Raw genomic sequence first — 22,575 nt, forward strand, 5'->3', positions numbered from 1 at the left:
GAAAATAAGACCTATACTTACAATCCCAAATTGTAAGTATAAAGTGTATCATTTGAATTACGAATATCAGATGAAGTAAACGGACTAAGGAATGAACGACTAAACCCGGAAATGATTAGATCACGTGACCCTGGCGTCATTGCACTGTTGTTGAGGGCGTCTGCGTGTACTGTAGTTAATGAACACAAACAGGAGGAAGACTCGATTCTGTCGCAACCGATAATGGCCACCGACAAAACTGCATACACTCTCCTGGAGGAACAACCTCCGCTGCCTGAGATCTCGTTAGCCCCCGCGCCAGCGCCGAACGTCTTCTTGGGCTCTCCAGGGGGTCTCCCTCCCCATACGAGTGCTGCTGCTTTTGGGCCCGGTGTACCTGGAGCCTTCGGTATGAACAAACAAACATCGTCGCCGTATTCTTCACCTCCCTATGGCTTTCACGACAACATATGCGGTAAACAAGTTCTTGCGTGATTTCCCCCCCTCTCAGTTGACTTCCAAATCGGTGAATGTATGTTGTTGTCTCTTATGATTGGTGGTAGACACTTCAGGTGATGTTTACTACAGTGAGGAGGACCCGCCACCATTTCATGATAACGACGAGTTCAGTTTCGGATTGGATAACAAAATGATAAGAAGAGCTTTCATTCGGAAGGTAGGGGGCGCTGTAACACAGTGAGAAAGGCCATGTGAGAAAAAAAAGTGTTAAAGGACAACCGACACCATTTTTGTGTTTCCTAACTGACATCAGAAAAACAAGACTTCCGGAATATTCAGCGCAAGTCTTAAATCGTAAAATATAGCTATATGCCGTGGAATCTTTGTAAAATATGCTCAGTAGAAGTCATTTGAAGTGATTTTACAAATTATGGACACAACCTGTCCGGAGGCGTCGGCTGTCCTTTAACAGTCAAACAACAAACTACATATGAGAATTGTTTGTTCAAAAGACACTATGGGCAGCACAGTGGCCCACTGCAGTGTTTCCTATCATTTACTGGCATGTTTTACATGTATTATAAATCTAAAAAATGGTACAAAAAATACAGTGGTACCTTGACTTGCGCCTGACCCAACTACCGTATTTTCCGGTGTATAAGACGTACCCAAAAGCCTTGATTTTCTTCAAAAGATGACCCTGCGCCTTGTATCCAGATACGCCATCTATGTGAAGTAATATTGAGCCACAACATGTCTCGCAACTACTGTCAGAAGCCATTGACTTCATTTCCCCCTAAAGAAGAAGTAGTGCGTAACCACAGCTTCAACTGTAGCGCCTTATAATATAGTGTGCCTTATATTTGGAAAACTTTTATATATTTATATATTATATTTGGAAAACTTTTTTTCATTCATTGAAGATGCGCCTTATAGTCCTGTGCGCCTTATACACTGGAAAAAGTTTGAAAATACACCATTGGGGGTGCGCCTTATACTCTGGTGTGCCACAGCAGAAAATATGATATTTATTTCAGATACATGTTCCTGCTCAGACATTTTGATTTATTTTTTTACTTTTGCTCATGTTTTCACTGTCTTGAAAATGTGGTTGATGATGATGACGATAATGAGACTCAATACAGCCATGAGTCAAGATTTTTTTCTTTTTTCGAACGGGGGTGATTTTTGAGGGGAAAAAAAGCGCCAATAATAATAATACATTTTATTGATAACCGCCTTTCAAAATTCTCAACGGAGCCAAATCAATTTTTTGTGGTGACACTCTGACAAAGGCGGAAGTATACGCCGAAACATGTCAGGTAATTGAACTCCTAAAATACACTGTCTGTTAAAAAAAGAATCTGTTTGAAGTCTAGCTGTTTCTTTCTCCTTGCAGGTATTCTTGGTGCTAACTGCTCAACTGGTGGTTACTTTCACCTTTGTGATTGTCTTCATCTCTGTGGATGAAATTAAGTTGTTTGCAAAAGAAAACATCTGGCCCTATATTGTGTCCTACGTGACATTCTTTGTGTGCCTGTGCGCCATCAGCTGCTGCGGAAACCTCCGCAGGCAACATCCATGGAACCTGGTTGCATTGGTAAGCCATGTTTTATTTTCGTGATTTGGTTTATATTGGTGAACATACATGAGAGGAAGTTTTTTTTTTAATCTTATCTGGATTCTTTGCGAAAAATTATGTTAAGCTTGTGCTTTGATGTATGTGCCATTAATAGTGTGGCAAAAGTTTATTAATGCTACCTCTTATTGAATCGCTAATTATTAACACATTGCCATTCCCGAATTTATTCGGGAATTGAAAATATGATGTGGAGCGCCATTCCCAAATTTGTTTGGGTTTTGGTTTTTCTGGTTGGTTACCTGGCTGGCTATCTCGCTGGCTATCGATTAGCTATATAGCTTGATAGCCAGTTAGCTATTTATTAGCTCGCTGGCTTTCTATCTATTTGAGTTACTTCCGGGTTCACTGAATGCTGGCGCGTTTGGCTGCCGCTGCTCACCCACAGAAAAAAACTCATCCTGTGACTCGAAAGTGACCTTGAGAGTTTTGAAAAGTGCTTATAAAATAAATAAATAATTATTATTATTATTATTATTATTATTATTATTATTATTATTATTATTATTATTGTTGTATTATTATTATTATTGTTGTTGTTGTTGATGTTATAAAGCGTTGGTCAGACCTCTGGTAATATTTTTTTCACTTCTAGAAGTGGGCACCGTTTGTCTTTTGTACAGCTGTCTCCATTTCAAGCTCAGATAACTCCAGACCCATATAATAATAATAATAATAATAATAATAATAATAATAATAATAATAATAATAATAATAATAATAATAATAATAATAATAATACATTTCATTTATAAGCGGCCTTCAAAACTCTCAAGGTCACTTTACAGTCACAGGATCAACTTAGGAATTAACTCTTTTTTTCTGATGAAAGAAGAGAGTCTAAGGTTTCTTACGCTGTATCAAATATTTATGTAGTCCGAAAACTCAATATTTTGTGGAGTCCTGGAATTTGAGTGATAATGGCAAAAACCCTGGCACTGGAGTGCACACATTTTTGCACATCGTCTGGCAGTGAATCAGTTAACATATCAAGACTCAAGACATGCTATTGGATGCAAATTGTAACATTTTCTTCTTATTTTCAGTCCATCTTGACCCTCAGTATGTCATATATGGTGGGAATGATTGCCAGCTTCCATGAAACTGACATCGTGGTCATCGCATTGGGCATCACAGCCGTAGTCTGCTTCACCGTGGTCATCTTTTCTCTCCAGGTTGCTATCTGCCACTTACATGAAGAACTTGTAGTTGAAGCAGGAGTATAATTTAAAATGGTATACTTGTCATCTTTCCTCAGACCAAGTATGATTTCACTTCCTGTTATGGTGTGATGTTCGTCTGCTTGGTTGTCCTCATCCTCTTCAGCCTGCTGTGCATCATCATGCAGAATAGGATTATGCACATTGTGTATGGTGGACTGGGAGCCTTGCTCTTCACCTGTGTAAGCCCTCTTGCAAACACACACACACACACACACACACACACACACACACACACACACACACACACGCACACACACGCAAACACACACACCTCAGATTTGTGATGGATGCCGGATGCATTTTTGATCGTACAGTGACACCTCAGCTTACGAACTTAATTGGTTCCCATAAAGTGTGTGTAAGGCGAAAAGTTCGGCTGCCAAACATTTATTTCCCCTAAGATAACATTAAAAATGAGAATAATCCGTTCCCATGTCCCCATAAAACATAAATTTCTACTAAATAAGCCCTAAAACTACACAAAATAGACCTTATTTTATGTATAATAAATGTGCTATTGGATTGTAATTAAAGAAATAAACTGTACTGTATAATAGAGTCGTTTTATTTACCTTTGTAATGGTCGTTGATGTACTTGCCTCTTAATGGTATCCGAGCGAAGTTGCCGTGCTTTCTCAGCGATAATACCCTCACTCACACTGTCCCCTGCTAGCTGCTTTTTGTTAATCCAAATCAACAGAAGTTTTTCAACCTCTTCTATTGCCAGAGACCGTTGCTTAGAGAACACAGAAACACTCTTAGCCACACGTAGCAATTGTCGACTTAGCATACTGGTACTGGGATGCTAAGTCACACAAACGCACGCCTCGTTCGTGTATTTCGATGATCTCCTTCTTCTGCTCGACCGTAATTTCCTTTTGTGTCTTCTTCGGCGTAACACTAACACAACAACATTTAGCTTGTAGTAGATTCTACCATGACGTCCCTGATCCACTGCTGAAAAGGACTCTTTGATCCTCTCCTCTTTCATCTAGAACTGCTTCATGTCACAAAGAGGGTACAGAAAGTGCTGAAGAATGAATGACTCTCTGTGTCTTTGTGTTGTCATATTATTTGTTATTATTATTATTTTTACTGTATGTTACTTCCGGCTTGAGTGAACGCTGGCGCGTGTGGCTGTCGCTGCTCACCCGCAGAAAAACAAATATCCTGTGACTGTAAAGTGTCCTTGAGAGTTTTGAAAGGCGCTTATAAATGACATGTATTATTAGTAGTAGTATTAACACTAGCATGTGGTGGGGTATTGTTCGGTCCCATCATCGCAAAAGTACTCCACTCGATAGCAAACCACGTCTGCACTCAAAGGGGGTGACGGAAAGTAGTCAGCCAGCCACCGTGGCGCTGTTCGACTGTGTGGTTTGGTTCGTCCGCCAAAAACTAGTTTGTATGCCGAGATTATATTCTCGCAAATTTAATGTTCGTAAGGCAAAAAGTTCGTGAGCTTAAGCGTTCGTAAGATGAGGTATCATTTATCATTTCTACCTATCTAGCTATCTAATTGCTATCTATTTCCTATCTATTAGCTATCTAGCTAGCTATCTATAATAATAAGACAGTAAAGTCTTGTTATATCGATATCGGTTATATCGATAGTACTGCTTATTACGATACTATTTCTATGAACGCAAGGAGAAAATTTACATGCCGCAGGATTGGATATATCGATAGTCCGGTTATATCGATATTTTTTCCGACTCCCGAGAATATCGATATAACGAGACTTTACAGTACCTTTCATTTAGCACCTATCTGCTATCTATTAGCTAGCTATCTAAAGGCTATCTATTTGCTATCTATTAGCTATATATCTAGCTAGCTAACTTTCTATCTATTTGAGTTATTCCGGGTCGACTGAACGCTGGCGCATGTGGCTGCTGCTGCTCACCCACAGAAAAACATCCTTTGACTGTAAAGTGACCTTGAGAGTTTTTGAAGGCGCTTATTAATGAAATGTATTATTATTATTATTATTATTATTATTATTATTATTTCCACATCCCTCTGTAGATTAATTCAGAAACTTCTTTCATTTGTTCCAGTTCTTGGCAGTGGATACCCAACTGCTGCTTGGCAACAAGGAACTGTCCTTGCATCCTGAAGAATTTGTCTTTGCTGCACTTAACCTGTATATGGACATCATCAACTTCTTTATCTATATTCTTGCTATTATGGGAAAGGCCAGAGGCAGCTGATCTCAAGAAAATCATGTCAGAATATGTTTTTTTTTTGTTGATTGTGTTTGTTTAAAGGACAACCGACGTCACTTTTTTGTTTCCTCACTGACATCAGAAAAACGTTTTATAGCATCTAAAATACCCAAAACACGCAGTATGATATTTTTAGTCAAATGCAAAACACCAATAAAAATGACTTAGTGTCTAAAAAGTACTTCAATTTGAAACCGGAAGTGGCCAGTTTCAGAAGGTCCCACCCCCATGTTCGTGGTGTCACGGCAAGACGTCTTGCCTTGCTCGAGAATCAAAACAATGGCTTCAGATTCGGAGAATGTGCTTTCTTGTTACTCATCCAGTTATGAATATGATTCAAATAGTTCTGAAGAAGAAAGCATACATGTTTGCAATCGATGAAATAATTTGGCATCAGGGGTGGGGAATGTCGCACCCAAAAAAGGCAGAAAATGGCGACAAAGCCGTGAAAGGAATTAATCAGCCCATTTCCACAGGCTGATTAATTCCTTACATGGAGCTTTGTCGCCTTCTTCTGCCTCTTTTTGGTTCTACACAATGTTTTCAGACCAAAGTACAGCAAAATGCATTGGCGTGATGGAAGGACTGCTACAATGTGTCCTTTTTTCGGTCAGGGGCGTTCCTTCAGTGACGTAGGGTGAGGACTCGTCACCAACTCAAAATCAAGACTTCTGGAATATTCAGCGCAAGTCTTAAAACGTAAAATATAGCTATATGCGGTGGAATCTTTGTAAAATACACTCAGTAGAAGTCATTTGAAGACATTTTACAAATTATGGACACGTTGGTTGTCCTTTAAGTGAGGTCTTGTTGGACTTTTTTTTAAAGTTCCTTTCACTGATCAAAGTACTGTGGTAAATTATCTTTTCTTCACCTGGCGTTTGAAAAAAAAATCAAAATATTCGGTAGTGATCCTATTATAAAGCAATATGTTGTTTGATTATAATATTTTGCCTTATTAAACCTTTATTCAGTACATGACAGTTACATGCATGAACATCACTATCATAGCTCACGTTTACCATTTTAAAATGCTTCTCCATGTTCCCATTCGGTGATCAATGTCACTAAAAAAAACATTGACATGCAAATGAGGTCTAAACATTACGGTAGAAAGTATCAGCACCACAATTGCAAGTTTGTTTTTTGATTTGTAACTGTCATTCTAATTCAGTGTTTGAAAATCTCCCCTTAAGTAATCCAGTGTTAGTGAAAAAAAAACTGTTTAAATTGTGGTGCAATGTGGATATCAGCTTGTACTTTGACCACAACTCATTTCCTATCACAATTTGTTCACATTTTTATTGACAAGGGTGAAAAAAAACATTGCATCCCGCAAAACACACACACACACACACACACACACACACACACACACTCCTGTTTCAATGTTTTTGTGAGGTCCAGTAACTCCAGATAAGGAGTGAGGACCACCCTTTCTGATAAGTTTAGAAAAAAACTAGTGTTACATTTGAACACTAAATGTCCCCCTTACTGCATTCCCACTTCAACTTCATTAAAAAAAACAATTGAAAGTAGTCTTGAAACTGAAATAACAAAAGGAGTGAGGACTCTGGGTACATTCAAAGTCCTCACTCCTGTTGTGAATTTGGTTAAAATATCGTTTTACTTAGTTGATTCAGTTGAGTTTTTAAACCAGTTTTTGGAATTAACTTTTCCCCCTCATTAACAACTGTAATTGCACTACAGCCATTTAGTATTTTAATTGTATTTGTACTTTAAAAGGATAGATAGATGGACGGACAGACAGACAGATAGATAGATGATAACATATGCGCTTTGCAAACGCATATTTTTCAATCCAGTTTAATCCAGATTTATAGAATTGTGCATACTACAGTGCCCCCTACTTGGAAACGTAAATGACTCATTACTCTCATTAGAATTTACAGTATTTTCAAAGTAGTTTATTGATGTGATGCCCAAGTGCGAATGTATATCTTTTTTTTCTTGCTTTTTGGGGGATTAAGTTCAGGAATGTGAAGCTCGTTGAGATGTTTCGGTGATTAAAGGCTATTAAATAAAATAAGACTTCTCTGCCTGGGACCGGTATGGTTACGTCACACGCAGGTATAACCACCCGTGTGACGTCACTACGACTTCGGCTCACTCGGTCCATGATAAGGGACTTGAGAACACGGTGAGTCAATTGTTCATCTTATTTAAACATATTCGTTAATTCATTCATATTTCCCCCACTAAACGCGGATTTACCATTTGAATACTGGACTACCTGATGTAAACAATTACACTGATATGTAGTTGTGCAGTTTTATTACATCATGTACTGTCGAGGCGGTCCGCCCCGGTTTCATTGCCAAAGGTAGGAAGGAATCTCTTGATTTAGCCGTCGGAGGCTAGCCGACTCCGCCTTGACATTAATTTTCACGTTGTAGACGTGTCTTGACAATGCTGTGGGCTGGTATGGTAAATGTTGAACACACGGTCACGTAAAGTTCACGACAGTAACTGCAACGTATCTTTTCATTGTGTTTACAAGAGTGTTAGCTTAGCATACCTACACAGGAAACTGACGAGTTGTCCACACCTGATGAAGCTACAAATGGTTAGTCGGATGCACAGAAAACACGTACGACAAATTAGAGTCGTTAGTTTTCGAGCAGAATATAATACAACAAATACAGCTACAAATACTGTACAGTAAAATAGTGAATGAATGCATGTTTGAACGTAAATATGAGCGTAAATATGCAACTTCCTGGTTGTTTGAATGATCCGCCATGTATTCATATCCAGTCGACTCATTTGAAAATGCATTACCGTCGCTTTATAATTTAGTAAAAAGTAAAACGTACTTTTTCTTGGCTTGCTTTTTTGTGACAGTACGGTACAGTACATTGAAAATGAAATTGTAACGTCAATGTCTTCATATTCATGTCGTTTGTGTTATTTACCCCTTCCCCAACAATTTGTGTGTGTGTGTGTGTGTGTGTGTGTGTGTGTGTGTGTGTGTGTGTGTGTGTGTGTGTGTGTGTGTGTGTGTGTGTGTGTGTGTGTGTGTGTGTGTGTAAAAAAACGTGCATTTTTCAGACTATTTTTAACCCATTTACGCCGAGCGTGTTCATATGAACACGGATAAATTCATTTTTAAAAAATCGAAATAAAATCAAAACAGAATCAAATAGGCTCACACGGAGTGTATAATTAACAATAATATAATTATATATAATTAATATGGTAAGAAATAACATTGAAGCATTTTAAAATGAATTTGTGTGTCTGTTCATATGAACAAGCTCAGCGTAAATGTCCTGTATGGTATCATTGATGCTGGTTATTGGATTGAATTGATTGGATTGGATTTGCCTTTATTAGTCTCGCAGTGGAGAAATTTACATTTCACAGCAGCAAAGTTATGAAAGGAAGAGGAAAGGAAAGAAAGAAGTAGAAATACAAAATACAGGAGCTGCTAGAAATCTTAAAGTCAAAAGCTCTCACGGCACCATCTTAAAGTCAAAAGAACACCAAAAAAGTACATAACAAATAATATGACAACACAAATAGTCATTCATTCTTAAGCACTTTCTGTACTCTCTGTGGTACATGAAGCTATTCTAGGTGAAAGAGGATGAAGACAGTTTGTAAATTCTGCCCAGTTTGTTCAGAAAAACAATTACTCTCTACCAGTAGAGTCAATAATCCTTTTATCAGTAGCCAAAATGGAACTGTATAGTGCCACTTAGCAGGGTTAACCCTAACCCTACCCTAGTTCTACAAAATAGTGTGTCCTACATACTTGGCAATAAAGATGATTCTGATTCTGATCAATAAAAAGACAGAACAATAGTGGTTCGCATATCTGAATCACGGTACTGTACCGAAGTTTGCAGTTGGAATCTCTTCCTCCAGCATTCCAGGGTTCAATTTCGTTTCTTTTCACCACGTTGCATCCAGAAAATCCCTGCGAGTGATCATGCCATGATTGTTTTTGGCAAAAGTCATCCCAAGTAGATGTACAAGGACATCGCTTAGCTTGTAAAATCACTTTGTATAATGCAGTGTCATAACGTGATTTTGTTTTTATTTTCTTAGTGTCCAGTGAAGAGAAAAGAAATGAGGTGACACCGGATTTTGCTCCACTGGGGTTTTTTAGCAACGGGCCCTGCGGAATGGCCCTGCAGACGTCCCCATTCCCCAATCGGTGTACCGCAGCCGCCCATGCGACAGGCTGGGCCTTGATTCTACCATGTTTCTGGTTCCTCGACCGCCTCATCGCCGTATGCAAGACGACCACCATCGAACAAAGGCGAGAAGGCACATGCTCCCTCTGCCCCCTCAAGGTCTTCTTTGGCTCCATCGCCTTCTTCCTTCTTTTTTTGATAACCGCCCCCGTCGCCTTGTTGGGCTTCCTGTTATGGGCCCCGCTACAGGCATGCCGAAGACCCTTCTGCTACCACAGAGAATCGGCGTCACTCCAAAGTGAGACACACAGAGGCTTGGAGCTGGAGGGAACGGCGTCGTTTGTTTTCGCCTCGGCCAATTTGTGTCTTTTGCCAGATAGTCTGGCTCGCTTCAACAATCTGGGACATACCCAGCAAAGGGCTTCTGCGATCGGCGAGTGTATCGCCCAGGGTGTGGGGCGTCCCAATATTCGTATTTTTATCGACTCTCCCAGTAGCTGTGGTACTCTCAGCCCCTCGGACACTATCCTCCCCGCCTTTACATACGGTTCTACAGACAAACAGGTTCCCAGTTGTAACAGTGACGTGGTTTATATACCCTTTGAGGACACAAAAGAACCTTCTGCGAGCATCCAGCACAATTCGAACCAAAACTCCAACCCGCAGTGCCGATCGGGTCAGCGTAGCGCCCCGCGCGCTTTGCTTTCTCAAGGACTTGGGCAGCCAGGCGACGTGCCTTGGGAGGTGTCAACCATGTTCCCCTCCCATGTGGACATCATCTGTTTAGAGGAGGTGTTTGATAAAAGGGCTGCGCAGAAACTCACCCGGGCGCTAAGTCCTTTGTTTGCACACATACTCTACGACATCGGGGGTTACGCCTGCCAGCCCCCGTGTAGTTGTTCTTCTTTTAAGTTCTTCAACAGTGGCCTGTTCCTAGCTAGCCGCTTCCCCTTCATGGAGGCGGAGTACCACTGCTTCCCCAACAGTCGGGGTGAAGATGCGCTAGCTGCCAAAGGTCTTCTTGCCGCCAAGGTATTTGTTCTCTCCTGGTTCAGGGACCAAGATTTGTTCTAAATCTTCTGAAATTTAGCATCTCAACAGGAACGTTTCTTCTTTATTCCGCCATTAACTCATTCACTTCCAGGCATTTTAAAGGACAGCCGACGTCACTTTTTTGTTTCTTAACTGACATCAGAAAAACGTTTTATAGCATCTAAAATACTCAAAAACATGCAGTATGATATTTTTATTCAAATGCAAAACACCAATAAAAATGACTTCAAGTGTCCAAAATCTGCAAAAAATTGAGCTGCGAATTGGGCATTTTCAGAAAGTCCCGCCCCCAGTTCGTGACGTCATGCCAAGACATCTTGCATTTCTGGAGAATCAAAACAATGGCTTCAGATTCGGAGAATATGCTTTCTTGTTACTCATCCAGTTATGAATATGATTCAAATAGTTCTGAAGAGGAAAGCATACATGTTTGCAACCAATTAAAGAATTTATTCTGTGTCATTTTGAGGCATCTGGACTGAAATGTAGCGTCCCAGAAAAGAGGCAGACAAATGGCGACCAGCTCCTTTGACGAATGAATCAGCCCGTTTCCACAGGCTGATAAATTCCTCCCATGGAGCTTGGACGCCCTCTTCTGGCGGCTTTTGGTTGCAACACGAGGTTTTCAGACCAAACAAGTACAGCAAAATACATTGACGTGATGGAAGGACTGCTACAATGTGTCTTTTTTTTTTCATTCAGGGGCGTTCCTTTAGTGACGTCACGTACGGACTCGTCACCAACTCAAAAACAAGACTTCCTGAATATTCAGCGCGTGTCTTAAAACGTAAAATATAGCTATATGCGGCGGAATCTTATTAAAATATGGTCAGTAGAAGTCATTTGAAGCCATTTTACAAATTATGGACACAACTTCTCCGGAGACGTCGGTTGTCCTTTTAGCAACGATGCTTGCTAAATTCATCAGTTTTTTTTTTTTGTCTTTGCTTTTTTTATTTTGTAGGCTTTATTTTTTAATGTAGTATGTTTTATTTATTATCTAGCTAGTTAGCTATTAGCAATATAGATAGCTAGCTAGTTATTTGAGTCAGAAAACATATCTAGATGGCTGGCTATCTATTAGCTATATAGCGTTCTATTAGCTAGCTTTCTATCTTTTTGAGTTATTCCGGGTTGAGTGAATGCTGGCGCGTGTTGGCTGCCGCTGCTCACCCACAGAAAAACTTAATCCTGTGACCTTGAGAGTTTTGAAAGGCGCTTATAAATGAAATTTATTATTATTATTATTATTATTATTATGATGATGATTATTATTATTATTAACACTCATTATTCTTGACTTCAGATTTGAAAACTAGTTATTCATTCACTGGCAGATGATGTGCAAAAATGTGTCCACTCCAGTGCCACGATTTTTGTCAGTCACTCGAATTCCAGGACCCACAGAATATTGGGTTTTAGGACTACATAAACATTCAATTCAGCATTAGAAAGCTTATACTCTTCTTCTTTGATCAAAAAAAATGAGTTAATTCCTAAATTATATGGGTCTGCAGTTATCTGAGCTTGAAATGGGGGCGGTTGTACAAAATACAATCCAAATATACAAGTATAGCGATTTAACAACAGCTGAAGCTGTCACAAAGCGCTAACATGGACAAAAGACAAATGATACCCCCTTGTGGAAGGGAAAAACATTGCCAGAGGCCTGACCAGTGCTTTTTCTGCACCCAAACAAGGAAAAACAAAAACAAAACCTGAACAAATCTGGGAATGGCGCTCTACATCATATTTTCAATACCCGGATAAATTTGTGAATGGCAGTGAATGAGTTAATGAATAACTAGCTTTCAAATGTGAAGTCAAAAATAATGACTGTTATTGTGGTTTACATTCGACAATTTTGAAATTTTAGTTCCGACTTTAGCAATCATCTTGTAATTTTACAAGTCTGATTTGCTTTCATGGACCGAATAAAATAATGTGGCGGGCCAGATTTGGCCCCCGGGCCTTCATTTTGACACCGATGGCGTAAGCCTTTCCTTTATACTACAAGTATATAAAAAAATACCCACTTGTTTTATGTTCAGGTGTTGATCGGGAAAAATCGGAAGCAGCAGAAACTGGTTGGTTATTTCAACTGTATCCACCTTCACGCACCAGAGGGTAAGAGACATTTTCAGACAAGCATGAGGAAGTCTAAAAGCAAACGTGAAGTACGTGTGTATTTTTGAATAAGGCGAAGGAGCCATCCGCTGTGAGCAACTCAACATGGTCACCAAATGGATTGGCAATTTCCAAACAGCCACCAGACAACCTGACGAGGAAGTCATTTTTGATGTGCTCTGTGGAGACTTTAACTTTGACAACTGCTCACCGGGTATGTTTTTCCCCTTCTCCTTGCAATTGCCACTTACCCCCCCCCCCCCCCCCCCCCCCCCACCACCACCAATTTCATCCACTTTAATATCAATCTGTTCTCCTTGTCTGTCTAGATGACACCTTGGAACAGAATCATGATCTCTTTGAGGAGTACGAGGACCCTTGCAGAGCAGGGCCGGGGAAAGAAAAGCCCTGGGTCATTGGTGCGGATGAAATACGTCAAGTCCCATTTGAACATATAATGATATAAATTAGGGGTGTCAAAATCTTTTTTTTTTTTTGCCACATTGTAGTTACGGTTTACTCTCGAGGGCCGTTATGAATTTGGGGAAACCATTAGAATGTTTAACCCCCTCCATATATTACATACAGAACACAACAAATTAATGAATAACTACTTTTCAAATTTCAAATCAAGAATAATGACTGTTATTGTGGTTTAATGTATTGTTAAAGCACTACATAAAGTATTGTATTGTATTTACATATGACAATTTGAAATTTTGATTCAGACTTTAGTGATCATCGTGGCACTTAACTCATTCGCTGCCTTTATTCGGGAATTAAGTGTGACGTGGAGCGCCATTCACAAATTTGTTCAGGTTTTGTTTTCTCGAGTAGGGGTGCCGATAAAGCGCTGGTCAGACATCTTAAGCTTTTGTTAAAAGTCAATATAAATTAATATGGATGACCTTGACATTTTTAATAATACATTTCATTTATTAGCGCCTTTCAAACTCTCAAGGACACTTTACAGTCACAGGATATTTTTTTCTGCGAGTGAGCAGCGGCAGCCACACACGCTAGTGTTCACTCAACCCGGAATTAACACAAAGGGGAAAAAAAACTAAACAACAAATAATATGCCAACACAATGACACAGTCATTCATTTCAGCACTTGCTGTACCCTCTTTGTGACATGAACCACTTCTAGATGAAAGAGGGGAGGATCAAAGCATCCTTTTCAGTAATGGCTCAGGGACGTCATGGTGGAATGTGCGTTTTGAAAGGCACCTATAAATGAAATGTATTATTATTGTATTGTATTGTATTTTGTGCAGCCGCCCCCATTTCAAGCTTACATAACTCCAGACCCATATAATTTAGGCATTAACACTTTTTCTGATGAAACAAGAGAGTCTAACATTTTTAACGCTGCATTAAATGTTTATGTAGTCCTAAAACTCAATATTTTGTGGGTCCTGAAATTCGAGTGACAATGACAAAAACCCTGGCACTGGAGTGGACACATTTTTGCACATCATCTGGCAGTGAATGAGTTAATGAATAACTAGTTTTCAAAGCTGAAGTCAAGAATAATGACTGTTACTGTGGTTTAAATATGACAATTAGAATTTTTGCTTCAGACCATAGCAAGCATCATGGAATTTCGAACGTTTGTTTTGCTCTCACAGGCCGAATAAAATGATGTGGCGGACCACATTTGGCCCCCGTGCCCTGACTTTGACACCAATAATAAAAATGGTCCTTTATGCATTCCAGGGACTCTACTAGAGCAGCCGACATTGTATGACGATGCTGTAAACACGCCAGAAAACCTCCAAAGGTAAAGTACACATCATCCGAATAGCAACTAAACTAAAATGGTGTCAAGAAATCTAACATTGTGTGTTTGCATCTATTCAGAACGCTGGAGAACGACACGCTGAGAAAGCATTACATCTGCTCTCCTGTTCCTGCCGCCGGCTCGCCATTGGTTTACCCCGAAACCGACCAGCCTTGGATTGGACGAAGGATTGATTACATCCTATTCCGACAAAATTCCTTATCCAAGCACTGCCAAACTGTAAGTACCCGCACTTGACATTTCTCTTTCTCCACTTTTCTTCTTGTTAGACCAACCTGTGGAAGTCACAAAATACTTTGCCAACACGATTGATGAGCCGGTTGCAAGATGCAAGATGTGGTGTCCCGGATCATCTGCTCATTTCACTTTGTTTGCTTATAAAAATGACAACTCAACGTTCTTCTCATCTTTTAGGAAGTGGAAGAGGTATCTTTTATCACCCAGCTGGCTTGTCTGACTGACCATATTCCTGTGAGCTTGAGACTGAATGTCAAAATGGACTCTTCTTGAACTAATTCAAACAATTCCATTTTTAGAGAAAGGGAACAAAAAATGTACTTGAAGGTACATTAGCCATAATAATCTTACGTTTACATCGTGTATTTGAGTCGAAGATACAATACTCATGCACTGGAAATCACATAAAATATCTCAGGTGGTGTTGTTAGGGGTTTCTCGGGATACTTAAAATATTGAATGCTGTCATTTTAGACTTCTGGATTTTTTTGTATATTTATTCCACTACAATAATTACAAAAAAATAAATAAACAGTAATTACTGTTCAGCACTGGTGATTGCTTTTTTTTTAATAATCCCCAATTGACGCTGACGCCTTTCTTTCTCGCATCTTCTTAAAAGACGTTATTTTCTGTCATTCCCCAATGAGCCGGCGTGACTGGAAAAACTGGTTTCCATTTGTGGTTGATGTTGATGTGTAACATCATGAGATGTCGTTGATAAGTGAAAGAAAAACAGTTACACTACTCGCAAAGATTTTGCAAAAAATCACATTCTGGTTGAAATTTCACTTAACTTGAACGTCTGTGTAAGCTCTCACTCGTACAGGAGTGGTCCATCGATGAAAAGGTTTCTTCAGTCATCATCTGTACTTCTTTGAAGGTGTCGGACGTTTCGCTTCTTATCCGAGAGGCTTCGTCAGCGAACTAAAATCTTTTGCTGGTAGTTTTGGCCCTATATATATCCCTACTGTCCAGACGTGCCAGACTCTGCTATGATTGGTCCCTGCTCTCAGGTTGGGGGGAGCAGAGGACAACTCCCTGCGGCTACACTGATTACTTCTAATGTCCTGACTGATTACTTTTATTGTCCTGCCTGAGTCTGAGGTCTACAACTGGGCTGATTGCCCCATTTGCTCTGATATCACCTCATCAGCATAACTAAGCCTGTGTTGCCTAAGAAGTCTGTTGTACGAACGATCCAAATTGAACCTCACCCCACCATGGCGGTTTAGTGAAGGATTTTTATGAAAATAGCTTCTTTTACTCCCCATTCAAACCAACTATTTTCTTTCGCTAACATTTTTACCTCATTGTCGTCAAATGAGCGGTTGCTAGCTTTTAGGTGCATATGTACTGCCGATTGAGGCCCACTAGTATTATCCCTGCCATGTTGATAAAGTCTTTTTTTTGAGAATTTGTTGTAGTCTCCCCAATGTATTGCTCTTTACAATCTTCACGTTTACAATGTATTGAATAAACTACATTACTTTGTTTTTCATTTGGCAGCCTATCTTTTGGATGCACTATTTTTTGTCTTAAAGTGTTCATCGGTCGTTATGCTGATGAGGTGATACCAGAGCAAATGGGGCAATCAGGCCAGTCGTAGACTCAGGCAGGACAATAGAAGTAATCAGTCAGGACATTAGAAGTAATCAGTGGAGCCGCAGGGAGTAGTCCTCTGCTCCCCCCAACCTGAGAGCAGGGACCAATCATAGCAGAGTCCGGCACCGTCACGTCTGTACAGTAGGGATATATATATAGGGCCAGAACTACCAGCAAGACTTTAGTTCGCTGAAGAAGCATCTAAGATAAGAAGCGAAATGTCCGACACCTTCAGATAAGTACAGATGACGGCTGAAGAAACTTAACTTGAACCTATATTCTTAATTGTTCATTGAACAGGTTGCACAACTTATTGTTTTCAAATAAGGAGCTCAAAGGGTAAAATCACAACGGGTGTCTGATTCATAAATGGACCAGTATGTTTTCTGGTTCAACTAGAGTTTGGTATTTAACTAATGGTACTCCTCGTCATCACATTGGCCAAAATTTGACATTTCAAGACCAAGACAATGCTAAAAACAACTGATCAACCACATAATGCACCTTTTAACGACTTCAAATTTGATTTTTTTTTCAAGAGTGAAGTGCGCACTGAGCGAAGAATGACACTGCCATCAGCTAGTTCTCAGACTTGATCTTAGTTTTACTCTTTTGTGCTTTCTACTGTCTTGTTTGTGCAGAGTGAAGGTTGTTTTAAAGTGCTCTTATAAATACAGTTGAGTTAAGGTTGCCATAGAGCGATTGAAAGAGTCACAGAAGGTTTTGACAGTGAACATTCTTGGTAAACAAACAACGGCTACTTCGGTGGTCATGGTCCCCATTTCCTCGAAAAACGAGGGATTACTGTATTAAATTGCATACCGACGGCGCGATTCGATTGTAATCGATAGAAGGCGATATGTTCGTCTCCGCGTTTGTTACAGCGAACGAAGAAGACTCACTAACCAATCAAACTGTAAGCACCTTTTGTACTTCCGTGTTTATCTGGTCGGCACTATAGTACAAGGTTATCGATGTACCGGACTAATTTTATAGAATGAATATTTTTAAGTACGTGAACCCACTTGTAGGTACAATTAAAGTATTAATAGAACCGAGTCGTGCATTAAGAAGGCTATTCTCGGTCGCTGAAGTTTCTCGTCATACCCGTCTCATTCCTCGGAATTTGTCGACACATTTAACCTCATGTTGGCATGTCCACCGTGAATCGTCATGTCATTTTGATGCAAAAAGATACTTTTCGGAAACGGACCCCGGCTGCAGCCGTATGATAACGAGCACTGACGTTAGTCAAGAGGATTCACAAAAGATGGATGGCGACTCGAATGACAAGCGTCGCCCCAGACAAAGTGAGTTAAAAGCTTCCATTGGATTTCATTACATCGACCAAGGGGGGAATTTGATCCTCCGTTAGTTATTGCAACGATTCGTGAAATTGAAGTGGCGTCGACAAAGTAATTACAGTATTCACATAAAAGTAGGTGCAATTTGGATGGTTTCAATTTTCTCATTTCTCCTATTTTCATAAATCGCACATTTAGAGAACCAGGAATAATTATTTGGTCTGCCTTCATAATTGCTCAGAACATTCTGCAAGCTCCCTCGCTGCCCATTTTTAAAACACATCTCAAAACTCACTTGATCTTAGAGTTACTTGCTGTTTGGTGCTTTCTAACGTCTTTGTTACTGATTTAATGTTCAGTCTTGTACATATGACATTGACTCTCCATGTACAACATTTTGTACACAGTATATATAGTACAATACATATTGATTTATATAGCGCTTTAACGAGAGCTGTAGCTGTAACAAAGCACTTAACATGGACAGCTATCATATACAGGAAATAAAGCAGTCACAAAGATAGTAGAAAGCCACAAGGAGTGAAACCAAGAACAAGTCGGAATCATGCTGTGTCGAATGCCAAAGAGTACAAATGAATTTTGAGACATATGGCTATTTTATATATAGTATATTATAAATAGTTAGGTTGAGTTGAACACATGCTTTAATTCACTTTTACATTTGATTGCAAATGTCTAATGCAATACTGGTTGGTGGTTTCTCACCATGCAGCTATACCTCAAATAGCAAGTGAAATATTCTTTGTTTTCTCACTAATTTGTTGTTTCATGATTGCTGTTTGATGTTTTCATGACTGACAAATCTACAGGGCAAGTTGAGACATTCGACCTGGATGTGCTTGTTGGGCTCCTGCGTCAGGAAAATGCCAATGACATCTGTGTGATTAAAGTACCTGAGCATATTAAATACACAGAGTATTTCATCGTTGTCAGTGGCGTATCACCGAGACACCTAAGCGCAATGGCACTTTATGCCATTAAAGTCGTAAGTGGCCTGCAATTTCTCAATTTTATTCTGACATTTGTACGAAAATGATTTTTTTTTGTGTTTGTATGTTTTTTTTAAACAATATCTATTACATCATTTAGTACAAATTCCTGAGGAAAGATCAGAACGCTCATGTTAAGCTTGAAGGAAAGGTTGCAGATGACTGGATGTGTATTGACTTTGGTATGTACAATATTTATTTGTACAGTGATAGCTTGGCTTACGAACTTAATTGGTTCCCAGACAGAGTGTGTAAGGCGAAAAGTCTATCCTAAAAATTAATTTCCCAGAGGAAACCATTAAAATGAGAATAATCCGTTCCCAGGTCCCCATAAAACACAATTTTCTACTTTCTAATTGTCTAAGCCTTAAAGCCACACAAAATATACCTTATTTTACGTATAATAAATGTTCTATGGTATTATAATTAAAGAAATAAAATGTACTGTATAATATAGTGGTTTTCATTTACCTTTGTGATGGTCATTTATGGCTTGATGGAATGGAGTGGCCGATTTCACCAGCATTAAACACCTGATGAGGAACGTCGCCTTCTTTCACCATCTTGAGGAATGATCCCTTGTAGGTGCTTTCTCTGCGATAATTTTACCTTGTTCCTCATCAAGTGTCTTCTGTTTAGCTGGGTTGATAGCTTTTTGCATCAAGTGTACAGATGGCTTGTGCGGGTTGTTTGTGGAGCCTGATTGATTGGAATTATATCAAAGTTGATAGGAGTCCAAATTTCACAGTTGTCTATCCATTTTGTCACTCTCCCTGTTGTCTGCCTGTCTCTTTCACGTTTAAACCACCTCCCCCTCACTGCTGCGTTCTTGACCAATCACGTGGCTTTAACCCACGACTGGGGGCGGGGAATAGAGGACCAAAACAAGCCGGCTTCCATTTTCTTTTAGGAGAACGGGCTCGTTCGCGAACGACACATCACTCATTGTGGCAGCTTTGTGTGTATCCCGAAAAATAGTTCGTACGCCAAGGTAAAATTTTCATGAATTTAACGTTCGTAAACGGAAAAGTTCGTAAGCCAAGGGGTTTGTAAACCGAGGTATCACTGTATTTCTTTATTTTATAATGTAATGTACATTGTTTTGAGGTTTTCACTTGCAGGTATAACATTTTCCTCCTTTTTGTGTCCTGCAGGCAATATAGTTGTTCACTTCATGCTTCCAGAGGCGAGAGAACTATATGAACTGGAAAAACTGTGGACCTTGCGCTCCTATGACGAGCAACTAAGTAGAATCCCTGATGAGAAGCTTCCAAAAGACTTCATATTTAGCCTAGAGGAAACTAAATGAACAAACACGGTTTCATATGGACGCTTGATTATGGTCAAGATTTGACTGATTATGGAAAACTGAATGACTCACACATTATTATATATGTTGGTGTATAATTTGTCATTTGCATGAATGCATTTGGCAATTTTTGAGACATGATTTGCCAAATTGGTTTGTCGTTTTCAAATAAATTCATGATTTTCTAATTCGGGTTTGGTTCATCTTTTAGCTTTCAGGATTTTTAGTTGATTGGATTTTTTTTTTTTTTTTTTTGCATATTTGTTTTTGCCTTAAAGGACAACCGACACCCTCGGACAAGTTGTGTCCATAATTTGTAAAATCACTTCAAATGACTGACTGAGCGTATTTTACTAAGATTCCACCACATATAGCTATATTTTACATTTTAAGACTCGCGCTGACTATTCAGGAAGTCTTGTTTTCGAGTTGATGACGATGCCTGACATGATGTCACGTTAGGAATGCCCCTAACCAAGAAAGAGATGCACAATGCATCTATGCATCTATGTAGCTAGCTATCTATGTGTTATCTATTTGCTATCTATTAGCTATCTAGCTATCTATCTATTGATTTGTTATCTATTAGGTATCTAACTAGCTAGCTATTAATTATCTATTAGTTAGCTAGCTAACTTTCTATCTATTTTAGTTATTCTGGGTTGAGTGAACGCTGGCTCATGTTGCTTTCTATTATCTATCTAGCTAGCAAGCTATTTGCTATCCATTATCTAGCTAGCTAGCTATTAGTTATCTATTAGCTAGTTAGCTAGATTTCTATTTGAGTTATTCCGGGTTGAGTGGTTGCTGGTGCGTGTGGCTGTCACTGCTCACCCACAAAAAACTGATCATGTGACTGTAGAATGTCTTTGAGAGTTTTGAAAGGCGCTTTCAAATGAAATGTATTCTTATTATGATTATTTTGTTCAGGATTTTTACATTGTTCAAAATACAGTATAAGTAATATCACTTTTATTTCTTTAATTAAGATTCCGAGAACAGCAATGATCCCCGGCCTAGCAAGTGACCGTTCTGTATCATTGACCCACTGTGAGTCACATTGCATCAGAACATTAGCAAAATGTCCAAATAATAAATTTAGTGATTAAGACCTCACTCATGTGCCGTCTTTTTGGTGTTTATTTACTGATGTGAAGATGAATAATTTAAACCAGTGCTCAATATGACTGACAATGTGAATAAAGAATGGATTCAAACATTCCTCAAAGCGAATGTTGGTTCGCCGTGATGAACCTTGACTGTGGGCTGTGTTGTCATGAAGCGCTTGCATGTTCTACCAACTGTCGTCATCCCCATTAATGGCCATCCTGTTTACGTACATACCGTGAAAGAAAAATGAGGTTTCTTCACTGATGACACCACAGCTCATTACTTTTTGAAACACAGCCGACTGATTTCAAAGATGAAATGTTGTCCAAACCTCCCAACATTTTGCTCACACAGTTATGATTAGTGAGTCACTTATGAATCTAGGCTAATTTTGATTCACGCAGAGTAGGTTCACTTCACACTAAACGTGACGTGGAAATGTAAGTGTGAATCATCATTTGTGTCTATCCTATGTGCCCACTTTCAGACTGGTGACCAGTGCAAGATTTAATCTGATTTCTGTCCAAAGGGCGAGCACTTGAGAAAATGTTTGTATGTCCATTACTCTGCTTTTTAAATTGTCGCTGACCACAAGGCCCATGACATTTGACACATGTACATTTGCAATCTATCTATCTATCTATCTATCTATCTATCTATCTATCTATCTATCTATCTATCTATCTATCTATCTATCTATCTATCTATCTATCTATCTATCTATCTATCTATCTATCTATCTATCTATCTATCTCACTCTCTCTCTCTGTCTCTCTGTCTCTATCTATCTATCTATCTATATGTCTGTCTCTGTCTCTCTAGATAGATAGATAGACAGATAGATAGATAGATAGATAGATAGATAGATAGATAGATAGATAGATAGATAGATAGATAGATAGATAGATAGATAGATAGATAGAGTAATGCCCCGTTTATTGTGGTTAATGGAGACCAAAATCCCCCACGATAGGTGAAAAAAATGTTTTTTTTACATAAAAAAAATGAGCACATGGTCAAATTCAAATTTAGTTTTTGTACTTTGACACCGGTACCCTAATAATTTACATTATTTTGTGGAAGCCTATTTTTGTACCCTTCGTGTTATGTATATTTTTTGTCTTTTCCTCTTATCTATGGGATAATATCATTTTAGTCTTGTTGTAATTATATAATTTTTCTAAGCGCCCACAAGAAGGTAATGTGTGACTTTTAGGGGTGTTTATTTGATTAGAAAATACAGACATGGATAAAGGTTCTTTTTGGACATTCCTAGGAAAGACTTTGTTCCGCCATAATGCTCTTCTCATTTATCACAAAGTAG

At 39.1% G+C, this 22,575-nt stretch overlaps 3 protein-coding genes across 6 annotated transcripts; all 3 read left to right on the top strand.

Moving 5' to 3' along the window:
* The first annotated feature begins 135 nt into the window (after positions 1–135).
* Positions 136–6,476, top strand: grinab (glutamate receptor, ionotropic, N-methyl D-aspartate-associated protein 1b (glutamate binding)). 2 transcript variants are annotated; one of them, XM_088998753.1, is made up of 6 exons: positions 136–454; positions 543–655; positions 1,838–2,038; positions 3,124–3,252; positions 3,336–3,479; positions 5,361–6,476. In XM_088998753.1, exons 1-6 carry the CDS (start codon positions 223–225, stop codon positions 5,511–5,513), a joined length of 972 nt encoding a protein of 323 aa, XP_088854879.1. In that variant the 5' UTR covers positions 136–222; the 3' UTR covers positions 5,514–6,476. The 2 variants fall into 2 exon arrangements, with proteins under 2 accessions (XP_088854879.1, XP_088854880.1); XM_088998754.1 differs by having other exon boundaries at positions 136–388.
* Positions 6,477–7,625: 1,149 nt separating this feature from the next.
* On the top strand, positions 7,626–15,461 carry smpd5 (sphingomyelin phosphodiesterase 5). 3 transcript variants are annotated; one of them, XM_088998750.1, is made up of 8 exons: positions 7,626–7,689; positions 9,603–10,723; positions 12,796–12,871; positions 12,945–13,085; positions 13,201–13,290; positions 14,592–14,655; positions 14,736–14,895; positions 15,091–15,461. In XM_088998750.1, the coding sequence occupies exons 2-8, from the start codon at positions 9,680–9,682 to the stop codon at positions 15,184–15,186; spliced, it is 1,671 nt and encodes a 556-aa protein (XP_088854876.1). In that variant the 5' UTR covers positions 7,626–7,689; positions 9,603–9,679; the 3' UTR covers positions 15,187–15,461. The 3 variants fall into 3 exon arrangements, with proteins under 3 accessions (XP_088854876.1, XP_088854877.1, XP_088854878.1); XM_088998751.1 differs by lacking the exon at positions 7,626–7,689 and adding an exon at positions 7,705–7,872; XM_088998752.1 differs by lacking the exon at positions 7,626–7,689 and adding an exon at positions 8,005–8,115.
* A 1,278-nt stretch (positions 15,462–16,739) lies between these two features.
* On the top strand, positions 16,740–21,939 carry malsu1 (mitochondrial assembly of ribosomal large subunit 1). The gene is made up of 4 exons (XM_088999537.1): positions 16,740–17,828; positions 18,653–18,828; positions 18,933–19,014; positions 19,987–21,939. The coding sequence occupies exons 1-4, from the start codon at positions 17,516–17,518 to the stop codon at positions 20,139–20,141; spliced, it is 726 nt and encodes a 241-aa protein (XP_088855663.1). The 5' UTR covers positions 16,740–17,515; the 3' UTR covers positions 20,142–21,939.
* The last annotated feature ends 636 nt before the right edge of the window (positions 21,940–22,575 follow it).

Source organism: Hippocampus bargibanti, linkage group LG06 (assembly GCF_051943395.1).
Source record: "Hippocampus bargibanti isolate YZ-2025 linkage group LG06, ASM5194339v1, whole genome shotgun sequence".
NCBI lineage: Eukaryota > Metazoa > Chordata > Actinopteri > Syngnathiformes > Syngnathidae > Hippocampus > Hippocampus bargibanti.